This window comes from Telopea speciosissima, chromosome 4 (genome assembly GCF_018873765.1).
Source record: "Telopea speciosissima isolate NSW1024214 ecotype Mountain lineage chromosome 4, Tspe_v1, whole genome shotgun sequence".
In the NCBI taxonomy this organism is placed as follows: domain Eukaryota; kingdom Viridiplantae; phylum Streptophyta; class Magnoliopsida; order Proteales; family Proteaceae; genus Telopea; species Telopea speciosissima.
Window position 1 is genome coordinate 8,165,028 of NC_057919.1, and position 12,362 is coordinate 8,177,389.

Below are 12,362 nucleotides of genomic sequence, written 5' to 3' on the forward strand. Positions count from 1 at the left end.
TAGACCCAACCAAGCATCACTAGCCAGAAAGAAATCAACAAGCACAACAGAATGCAAATTATTATGTTCCACCAAATGGGGTAATATATATACTTATCATATCCAAAGAAAGAAACTTCAGATCCAAGACACCCAGTCCTTTAGAAGTCCTGCTTAAGCTAGCTACCTGTGTATAACTTTAAACTTTTACTATGTTGTGTGTGATCCATATATTTTCATAAATAAACACTACTCTCTAACTGTTAACTAGTCTATCAATCTCAGGATGCCATCAGCACCTAGGATTCCAGTGAGCGTGTCTTGCGTGCCAAAACAAACACGTGAAGAGCATCATCCAATCATGTCATAGCCTTCTCCCTGCCGGTAAGGATTAAAGACACCTGGCATTTCCATTTTTCCCATCAGGTGGTCAATTCCTGCATACAGAGATTTAAAGTAATTAGAACAAGGGTAATGGCCAGTTTGAAAATTATAGGACACAACAAGGACAAACAAATCTTTCATTTCTCTGAAAATAACCTTAAATTTCCCATCCCACAATGTGGTGAACATTTTGAGTAAATCTGAAACTGTTGATGGATGAGGCCTGCCTAGGAGAAATAATACTAAAAGATTGGATAAAGCTTATCAATCCCTCAATGGATTTGTTACTGGATCCATCACTTAATGAGTTTGTACAAGTAAAAAAAAAAAAACGCATGGATCAGATTAGAAGCAGTGGCAATAAAGTGAATTTTGGGGTGTTGATCTTCAAAGAAGATCTAAATTGAATCAGTCCAATTCTGTGTTGCCAAGGAAATTACAAGAAAGAGTGATACACAGATAGTATATGCAAGTAGTGACGAAATAAATAAGAATATCAAAAGAGAGGGAACAAGGTCCAATTAAACAGTAGGCATTTTCTTTCATGGGTCAAAGACAAAAAAGAAAATGACGATACCAGAAAATCTGAGAAAGACATTACACTCCACTGACAACATTTCTCTTTCTAAAGCCAGTTATTTATTTTTATTGATAAATAAGCACTATTGGTTTCATATACATCATGCTTCTTTTGGTTTTCTTCAATTCTTAAATTTGTTCCTATCCAGTCTAAAGGTCTCTTTGCAGTGCCCAAGATACCTGATGGATTAAGTAGAGAATAGAGGTTAAATGTATACGTACTTGGATTCGATAGGACACTATCATAGAAAGATATGTGGCCCAAACTCCCTTGAGATTTTGAGCTACCATCCGATGGAAACGTGGACTCATCCTTATTTGGCTGTGAATCAAAGGCATGAAGGTCAGAGCTTATCTCCGGACTTCGGAAAGATAGATCCTCATTCCATGGATTTGGGTTCTCATGCGAATGGACGTCCTCAGATTTTGCTTTCTTTTCCTTCGGAGACTCAACCTCTGTCTCTACTTCTGATTCTGGATTATTTGATCCTGGAACCAGTTGCTTCCTTTTTGATCGAGCCCGCCTGTTCTGGAACCAGTTATAAACATTTGTTTCAGAAATTTGGCCATGTTGTGTTAGCTCAGAAGTTATCTCTTTGATCTTCTGCTTGCTTGGAGTCCCATTGCCTTGATCAAAGATTTGTTCAAGAATTTGGAGCTGCATGGGTGTAGGGGTCCACCGCTGCCTGGCAGTGATCTTGTGGCCGGAAGATGACATTAAGGGATCACAGTATAGATTTCCAAGCCTCATTCCTGGAAAAGACAATGTCATTATTTTCCGTTTGATGGAAAAACGAAGTCCCATTAAATATTCCAAGGCAACATTCACTTATATATAAAAGATTCAAGCACACCCTCACCCGGAAGTGGATCAGCATCCTCTGTATTTTCTTGCCATGTGGAAGGGTGACCTAGAAATTCTAACCATTGGGTGTTTAGCAAAAGATGCAGATTGGCTAACATGTCAAATTTCAAGAGATTCAATATATCCTTTCATATGTAGGCATACTCTGTAGTTCTTGATTTTTTTCAATGCCATGTTTTCGCCACTTGACAAACTCAGTTTGGGCTAAAACATGACGGTAAACAGAGGACCTTGGGCTCCACATATACACAATTTCAGCCCCATCTGAACTGTATTGTGGCAGTTATTGAAGGGCATGCTATTCTACTTCCGGGAATATAAATATAAATATACACACACCAGTATCATTTTCTCCCTTTCATACTTATTTTCTACCAGTCCCTCTTTTCAGATGATTGAAGCATCAATAAAGATCCCCCAAAGGAGAAATTATTTAAGCCTTTTGGCCCTCACACAAGGAAAAATTTGAAGTATCCAAGTCAACAGAAATTCTGAAGTAATACTAGACGAAAGCATTTCTTCTCTTTTCTATCTAATAATGTCAAAGGAGAAACAAGATAAAATTGTTGGCTGTAACATTATGTCTCATAAATAAACAGATGTTCTCCAAGAAATTTGCTAGAAGTTGTGTCGTAAAGACGAAGCAAATCAACTGCAAATATCAGGACACTTGGTAGTCCTATTGTCCCTACTGTCCGAAAGAAATGAATAACCATGCATGAATTAGCGTGATACCACGCAGAGGGGGAGGAGGAACCTAGAAAAGTTGTTTTTTTTTTTTTTTTTTGGGGGGGGGGGGGAAGGGGGAGGCAAGCAGAACTGCAGAAGGGCAATACAGAAACATTATTATTAAGATTAACCTAAATGGCTGCACTCGAATGCCAAAAAGGAGCATAGAATATAACTATTAGATGCTAATACATTGTCTTCTTTGCATCTTCTATCCAACCATCATGAAACCACTAACTAAATCTCAATGCAAGACCTTTGGTTCTAAGAATTAACTCGATAAAGGCATGAAATCAAGGTCAGACTGCAGGAAACAAGGAACAATAAATAATGACTTTCGCCACTGAGACTAAATAAACTTCCTCCCAATGACCTCACTAGTAGTAAACTAGAAATTTCCCATTGTCATGACCTTGTGAAGACATTGTTATGAAGATATTTCATATGGCACAGCATGCTCAGAGGAAGGCAAGGGGAATTTGAGGTTGCACATGCTTAAAGTTCCTTCTTTGTCATGTAAGAAGCTAGTCCTCTGCTACCAATCAAAATCTTGCTTATGTTCTCATGTCTTCCTTCTTTGACATGTAAGAAGTTAGTCCCCTGCTGCCGGGCAAAATCTTGCTTATGGTCTTATGTGGAGTCCATATCATTACACTTTGCCAAGTGGTTTCAGCGTTTATTGTAAATCCAGTTGATTGACATGGTCTATGAGGATAGTACTTTCTCTTCTTACATTTTGCTAAAGCATACATGTATTGACTTTGGAATCGCCTGGGTTAACTGGGGAAACACTACAGAGACCTCTCCTTCAGGATCCCCATAAAATTTCCACCAAGAATCAACCACAGTATTGACATACAACATTGATTTTATAAAGACAAACATAAGATTTTCGTAACACATAAAATTTTAAGAAACTAAAATAAAAAATGAGAAAAACACAGAGTACTCACTACGGTGGAGTATTTCCTGGACAGGGCAATGTTCGTCAACTTATGGGCTAACTTTGCAAGTTTCCACGACTATGAATCAAATTCCTGCCAAGCCTAGATCACTGGTGGTCTCTGGGTAGGAAAAATAATTGAAATAGATGGACACAAATGAACAGTTATGATGTTTTATGATTAAGATTTGAACAGAAAAGATAAAAGAATGATCAGATTCGATTTCAAAATAAAAAAATTCTATTAGAATAGGCAAAGGATTGAAATAATAGGACCCTACACAAATTCATCCAGCCCTTAGTATCATTTAATAACGATAAAAATTTGATTGTGGTTTTGGGCAGTTGAGGTTGCAACCTAAACTAAAACCTATAGTTTGGAATTAGCTTAAAATGGAGGACTTCAGGCCATTTCTTTCAAAATTAACCACCAAACCATTCATGCCAACCTCCTGGCTTCTTCACAGGAAGACCCAATTCAATCAAAATTACTTCCACAGCCATCAAACCTCACTCCATTCGGATCCCAAAACAATGAGATAAACTAAACACATAAAATACCAGAGGAAATTGAGCCATCATAGTACTTTTCTGAAATAAGTGTCAGATACTGAACAAATCTAACCCCATTTATAAGAGAAGGTTAAAACCAAAAAGCTAAAAGTGATAGCAAAATTCAGAATTACGCATGTAGGAGAGAAAACAATAAAACTACAAAAAAGAGCAGCGAGTAGAATACCGTATTGGGGAAAGCAAAAGAAGAAATTTCACCAAGACCCATTAAATGAAATAAAAAAACAGACCACGACTCAGTCAATAAAAGCAAGACTTAAGATTTAATAGCTAACCCATTTACCCACCAGAAATAACATCAAAAGCTTCACCATTACTAAAACTTGACACACAGAGAAAGAGGGAACCTGCAAGATCTTGTTGGGCAGTAATGGATTTGTGCATCTCAACAAGTTGCTCGCAAATGGTGGCATAAACAGAGATTTGGCGTCGAAGAATTTCCATTTGTTCATCTGTCATAACCTTCACGTACAGGGAACCTCCATTTTCTTGTTGTTGTTGTTGTTGCAGATGCTGTTGTTCTTGTTTCTCCCACTCCATCATGCTCATCTCTCCTTCTCTTTCTCCACCATTTCTAACTGTGTCCATCACCTCAATCCCTTCATTCTCTCCCTCTCTCTATCTCAGTCTCAGTCTCAGTCTCAGAGAGTGCAAAAAGGAAAGGAAACAGGAAAATATAAACAAAGTACAGAAAGCACAAGAAAAGGGAAGGTAGAGAGAGATTAGAGAAAGGTGAAAGACATGCACAAAGCAAAAGAGGGAGAACTGGTGAGGCATGTCTCAGTGCTCACACTGGCGTATGTTAGCTTTTCTTTAAGTTCACGAGTTATCTTCAACCGAGACAATGAGATTCATTAGGAAATATCCAGTAACTACATTCCGTAATAAGTAATTTTTTTTTAAAAAAAGCGGAGATATCGGAGATTTTTGCGATATAATAGGCAATTTATCGTAGGTGGTCTGCAAAGTAAGGACCAAAAGGAGTAACGATTACGGGACGGACCGAAAGAAGACTGGAGCGACTTGGTGGGACCAGACACCCAGAACGCGCTTTCCTTTGCCTTCTTTACTCCGTTTTGGGTTTTGAACCGGATTTGCTAATTTTTTTTTTTTGTAAAATTTGCTAATTAATTTAAAAAATTATAATTTTTTTTTTCAAATTAAAATTATTATTCGTCGCCGGTCATACTGCAATCGTATACCGACAATAAATCGTATCGGTTATACTGTAAGTCCGTAATGTACCGTACTGAATAAATTTGGTATGAGATATTTGGATCGAGTCAGTATTCAGTACGTATCAGTATAGACAACATGGAAAAAAAAATGAACCATACTGTACCGAATAGCTGTATCGACTTGTACTGAATAGATACGATATGGTATCCAAATGAAATATCTGTACCGATCGGTATGAGGTAAATGTACAGTGTCTTGTATCGATATTGTACCTAATACCGGATACTATACTGATTGACACCCTTACCCGCTCAATATGCACTCCCGAGGAACCATTGCCATAAAGAAATTCTCTCTAGCGCTCCAACCCCTTCAGCACGCATCCAACATCTGGAGGAACTTGGGGTGTGTGCCCGGATGCGTGCTGGAGAGGATCCAGATCTACCATGGCCTATGCTATGTCTAGTTTCTATCCTAACTTCCTAAGTCATGATTTGATGTATCGGAGATCCAAATTGGCATCACTAGCCATCGATCTCGAGATTTTGCTGATTCTATATCAATGAAATGGTACAGATCAGGGGTAAAACAATCCAAAATCAAATTTTTTAAGAAAATCAATCTTGATCATGGTCTGAGGTATCGGTATTAGAGTTCCATATCGATATCATTAGCCATCGATCTTGATATTATGTCGATATCATATCAATTATATGGTACAGATTATAGGTAAATCAATAAAAAAAAAAAACCCCAAAATTTTAAGAAAATCAGGGGCAATACTTTTATGATATGGGCGTATCCATACCGATTTGAATCAGTAGCATATCGGATACCTGATCTGAAACCATTTCTAACCTATTCATAATTACCTTTCTCATCCTCAAGTGTTTAATTAATTAATTCCGTATAGAAATCATCAAATGTATCCATAAATGGATGGGCCATAGCGTCTAATGGGATTTTTTTTGCTTTTATTTAGGTTGTGTAGACGAAAGAATCTAGAATAGAAAAAGCAATGACCGGCGCCGAACACCTTGACGGTCCAATTGGAAAATTCAATGCACAAAGATCTTCATGTACCACATGGTTCTAAGTATTGGTACCGTATTGGGTGATACGTATTGATTTTATATATAATCGATTTTGATACTGTATCGGTGACACGATACAGACAAGGGATAAAATGATCAGAAAAACTATTTTTTTTAAAGAGATTCAGGGGTAATTTTATCCGATAACGTATAGGTATCATATTGGTTTTGCAAGTGACTGATACAAGATCCAATACCGTGCACTAGAACCATGATCTACCGGTGTTGATTTGAGAGAGAGAGGGGTGATCTAAGGTCTCTCGGACTTATTGAAGTCCAATAGAATTCCATATATGTTCTGTTGATCATCGTTGGAAAATCAAGTATTGAGTATTGACTCAGGTGAGTTGCCCGAGTCAGATCTAAAATTGATTGAGTATTGACTCAAGTGAGTTGCCTAAGTGAGATCTTGAATTGAAAATTTGGCAAGAGTCATGTAGATTCGGTCAGTATAAAACATTGTTAGACTTACTTCAAGTTTGTCTAAGTCACAATAGAGTCGATGTTTTGACCCATGTCACATAAGACTCATTGGCTGCCGCACACACATGGCCCATGTGCTCCCCCCACAGAGATGCTCCTCATGTGTCCACACTCATACCAAATTAATATAGGGAAAAGAACTCTGTCCAAGAGTGTGGCTAACGTCAACACTCTCATGAGTCTATCTCTCTCCTCCCAATATGAAAATGCATCTTTACCCTATTGGTTTGAGAAGGAGAGAGATAGACACATGGGAGTGCAGATAAGCCACACTCCTGGACAGAAAACTACTTCTCTTAAAATTATTATTTGGCGCCGATCATACCGCATATCATATATCGACACTAAGTCGTATCGATTATACCATAACGTACCGTACTGAATAACTCTAGTATGAGTGTGGACACACGATTTTTTTTTGGTGCAATTCAAGGGCCCACCAACCATCAACCTCAACAAGACCTCACAAGGAGGCAATGAGGGGACCCACAAGGGGTCAAATGACAAATATGATACCCAAAGGCTCCACTTCTTGGAAAACAAGTAGACTAGATGTCGCTAAGGAGACTTGAACCACCGATAAATCTAGTATGAATGTGGACACACGAGTTTGATGAATACATTAATTCCAACAATGTTTGCATAGGACTCTAAGTATAGTATGTCCACAATACCCTCTTTAATAGATATGGTTGGAGAGAATACTCCACTCTAAAATATGAAATGTCTAAACAATGTGCATGCCCCCGTGCATGCCCCCCCCCCCCCCCCCCCCCACCTCCAACTAATTCAAATAATCAAATTCTTTCTGATCAGCTTCACATGGGAATGTGAAGATTACATTAAAGGAATACCATGAAGCAAGGCAATAGAGACATGTGTGAAGAGAGAGAGAGAGAGAGAGAGAGAGGGAGAGAGATGAAATCATGAGATCACACCTTCTATGTTCATCACTCAACAAATGTTAATTAGGATTTGAGACAAATGGGTGGACTATGACTTTTATTTTTTCAAACTAAATTTTCATTCATCCAAATTTCTTGCTTACTAATGATGTGATCATGTGATTGGACTGTAAATAATCGCTAATTTGGTTGATTGGAGACATTGTCGGTTGAATGCATGCCCCCTAAGAGGTAGGAAAAGAAAATTTGTGGGCCACACATATAATGGAGTCAAGGAACACCAAAAGTAATAAAAGGAAATATAATAAAAGATAGAGGGAAAATAATAATATAATTCATATCTTTATATTTCTATAAAATCCTACTAAATATGATAGGATTTTGAAAGGATTCAGATCCTCTACTGCCGAGCTGCAAGGCAGGATCGTGCAGCCTAGACAAGGTGAGGCGTGCAATGACTGCCTTACCCCTGTCCAAAAGTTTTACCCCGAGTGAGGGTAAGGCGGTCATGACGCGCCTCACCATGTCTAGACAACACGGTCCTGCCAGGCAGCTTGGCAGTAGAGGATCTGAATCCAATTTGAAAAGGGATAAGGTGGGATGATTTCCTTACTATATAAATAGACGTAATGCATTTTCACACTTAATGCATATTAACTGTTACTTTACCACCAATCTCATGCAAACGAATAATTTTTTGGTTTTGAAATTTTATGGAAAACCTTCAAACCATATATGTTTCTCTTTCACCAAAGATGAAGAGAAACTCAATTCTTTCTTCTAAAGAGTATAGTTTCTTTGACTTCATATGGTTTTAATCTGTCTTTTTTGTCCACAAAAAAAAAATAAAAATGGAAGAATAAGACAGAATGATTTGTTTACTGGAGCATCATTAAAGTAATCACAAGAAAAACACTTCAATAATATTCCATGTCTAAGAATGACTGACTTTGATTGGGCTGGCTCTTGGCTGTATATGGACATCTTTTTCTCCCCTTTTTCCATCTTATTTGTTGAAGTCTAAGGTTGTTGGTGCCTACCCTTAGCCGACATGTCATGTGCACTCCCCTTATATTCCTCGTATTCCCTCTCCATTTTGTCAAAACTTTGATGGAGACACTTAATTTAGGGTATCAAATCGTGTTTAGTTTAGACACTTGTTTTGGGTTGTTAGATCATGTTTAGAAATTGGCTTAATTAGTTGAAATCTATTACTAACCATGCCTTAGATTTTCTGCTTTCTTGGATAGCCAAGTACATTGAACCAAATTATATGAGAATTTAACATGGGTGTTACTGTCTGTTGAATTGTCACAAAATTCTCGTTAGTAATGTACGGTAAATCGCTTGATCTAAGGGTTCTTATCGATGCAGTAATGCATTGTGAGTTTTGACTTATCAACGGTTGATATCTCTTTGGTTATAAATTGGTGTACTAGATTTACACTGTTTGCCTATATTTGAAAGAGACACCCAACATGGTATTCACTGTCCTAATTGAGAGAATATCAAATAGATAGTCTGTCTATAATTGATTGGAAGCAAATCTGGATCTGATGGCATTTTGATAAATTATTTTGCAAAGTATTTTCAGATAGAAGGGGGTGACTTGAGATTCGATTCGGTTCCAGAGGGTGTTTCATAATTTACCGTTAATATTATCTATTAATATTTATTTTCATAAACAGTTTTGAAAAATATTTTTATAGGTTCAACCGGAATTACAAAATCTCAAAAATTGAATTTACAATAGTCTGAGTTTATGATAGTAAATTCACACATGCCCTGTAGTCTACTATGTGATATTGTATTATGAGGGGATTGCTGTGTAATTAACTACTTAATTTGAATTTTTTTTTGTCATAACTACTTGATTGTATACGTATTGGTTAATACTACATTAAAAATGTGGTATTGACCTGACACATGACAAGCTGAGCGGAATTCTCATTGGATCCTATCCCTTCCTGATCGGTTCAAGCCATCAACATAGCATATTTATTATTGGTCATAATCCTTTGGATAGGGATCTTGACGAGAGATGTGATTTCACATCAAATTTTAGAGAGTTGATGTGAAAGAGAATCTTTTCTCTATACTTTTTAATTTATAATTCAAATTGCTTCTAGGTCATACCATAATGGGATTTGATCCATAAGATATGATTTAGGGATTGATTGGTTATTGACCCCAATATGGAAAGCTAACCCGGCAATATTCTCTAATAGAGTTTTAGAGAAGTAAATTGAAAAAAGTTGGCAAGAAAAGTCTCTTGCCAATTTTCATTGCCATCTGCTCTCTCCTTAGATCTCTCCCTTGTGAGTGAGTGTGTGAGGTTGAACAATAGGGTTTTCACACAGAGGTATTGTGAAAGCCTTCTTGGAGGTGGTTAAATTGACGGGAATGAAAAGCTATGATAGTGGGAACAACTGTTCAGGAAAGGACTAGGATCGCGTGGAGGATTTGCATTTGTGAACCTCAAAGTAACCGACCTTCCTCTCTTATATTGTTAAAATTTTTGATTGTTTGACCCTACTGGTAGGATGATCCTCACCTCAGTTTCCACTAATAATGGCGTGAGAGATTTCTTAACGTGGGAAATTTATACCCATCAAATATTTAAGGGAGAGTTCTATGAGCAACGAGTAAGGAGGATCACACCAATAAGGGGCGACGAAATGGTTTTGTAAGTAGGGAGAGCATAGAGGTCATTTCATGTTTGAGAAATCAGAATCAGATCGTTCAATTCGGAATCGGTCGAGTCCCATCCCAATTGTTGTCAATCCAAGAAGGGATTGTATTCTCTAGGCCAATTCTAACCAATCTCCCCCCCCCCCCCCAGCACAGCCCCACCCTCCAAAATTCAATTGAAACAAAGTCGAAAATACTTTCTTCAATAATTATTCATTCTTTTTTATGAAAGTGTAATCACACAAACCACACACCAATCCCAAAAGGTTATTATCTATTCCTTAATTTTCTTTCTGTTTTGGATAAATATGATTTTTTTTATAATAATTAAAACCGGTGATGTAAATTATTAGTAGATTGTCGGAATGAATATGATAATGGATTGATAATAATAAGTTAATAAAAATAAAAATATTTTTTGGGAAAAAGAACGTTATCTAATCGCACAATACACGCCACCCTGCGCCCAAACATAGGGGCGCATGACAGGGGATGCGATCATTATGCAAGTCCCTATGCCCAGACACAGGGGCGGCGTGTGCTGCCCGACCAGAATAGAAAGATGTCAGGAATAAATATGATATTTAACATATAATAAGAATAAAGACTTTTGTTAACTTCACTTACCTTCTCTTGGATACATATTTTATCAGGAAATTTGTGATGTGGTTGATCTAGAGAATATTTTAACTAGCTAATTGGTTGGATTAAGCACTATCAGTTATCCATAGGCATTGCTTCTTTGATGGATCACCACTTGAACGTTTCATGTTGGGATCCACCTCTCTTGGATTCCATCTGTGCAGCTCAGGCTGTACGAGAATGGTTCTAGTACGAGAACCTGAGTTGCACTCGTGTTTCACCTGATATTTTATTCCTCTGTCAAATTTTAACCAAGACCCAAACTAGGGTTAGTAATGGGTAGCAGTTTATCTACCTTACTCTGCCAACCTTTGAAGGGTAAGGCAAAGGGGTCTTCTCACACTACTAAATAGTGAGGGTAAAGGTAAGACTGGTTTTACCTCTATTTACCTGATTATTCACATATTAATCTAGGGTTTAAAACCAAGAATCGGGATCAGGATTCGACCCGGATTGGATTGAAATCGACCCAGTGGAAATCAACTAAATAGTCTCTAAATCCTACTTTTCATACAAAATCGGTCCAATTAAGATTGACCGATCCGATCCGATTTTTCAAACCTTTATTAATCAAAGGCCCAACTACTATAATTCAATATCCATTCATCTACCGATCCAGGGCTTGTCCTGGTGGTTGGTACTTCTTCCTTAGGATAGTGCTTTAGGGACCCGATGGCATCTAAGTCATTGAAATGTTAGTATCTTTCCGGATCATTATCCTCTTCGGTTCCCTGCTCGGAATAGTTGTTTGGTTCCTCTCATAGGGGGCCGGAAATGATGATCTAACCCCTTGCCCTAACACAGTGTCCGAGTGAGGTTAAGTTGTCATTTCCACCTCCCTATGAGAGGAACTGGGCAACTGTACCGGGCAAGGAACCGGACATGATAAAAATTCGTATCTTTCCTGTTTCCTGTTTTTGCCACTTGGTAGCAAAGTTGTGGGATTGTAAAGTCAATGATTGTTAGCAATTGGGAGTTTTTTTAATTTAGGGAGAGAGATATTTGAGAAGCAACATAGGACTCTCACACCAATGAAGTGCGATGAAATAGTATCACACATAGAAGGGCAACAAGGTCATTTCATGTAAGGAATAGAGGGATAGACATAAAGGGGGCTAGTATATCCTACCCGAGCGGCTCAAAGAATCTTTTTGCTTTATGTTTTTTTGAACAGCAAGTTAAAGAGGTTTCTTTGATAACATACCTAGTTCGACCACATGGAATGTCCAATGAGTTAGGGAATTTATATATAGTTATACTCCAATGTCCATGCTGTCAAGTTTCAATTTAATACGAGATAACCACATGGCACAAAG

At 37.7% G+C, this 12,362-nt stretch overlaps 1 protein-coding gene across 1 annotated transcript in view; it reads right to left on the reverse strand.

Annotated features, from left to right (window-relative positions):
• Positions 1-12,362, reverse strand: part of LOC122657985 (WUSCHEL-related homeobox 8-like) — a 22,380-nt gene continuing 10,018 nt past the window's right edge. Inside the window, exons 2-4 of the mRNA XM_043852816.1 lie at positions 4,400-4,692; positions 1,165-1,695; positions 1-416 (exon numbers count right to left, since the gene is read on the reverse strand). Coding sequence (XP_043708751.1) covers positions 331-416; positions 1,165-1,695; positions 4,400-4,640 — 858 coding nt within the window. The 5' untranslated portion in view covers positions 4,641-4,692 and the 3' untranslated portion in view covers positions 1-330. The remainder of the gene's footprint in view (positions 417-1,164; positions 1,696-4,399; positions 4,693-12,362) is intronic.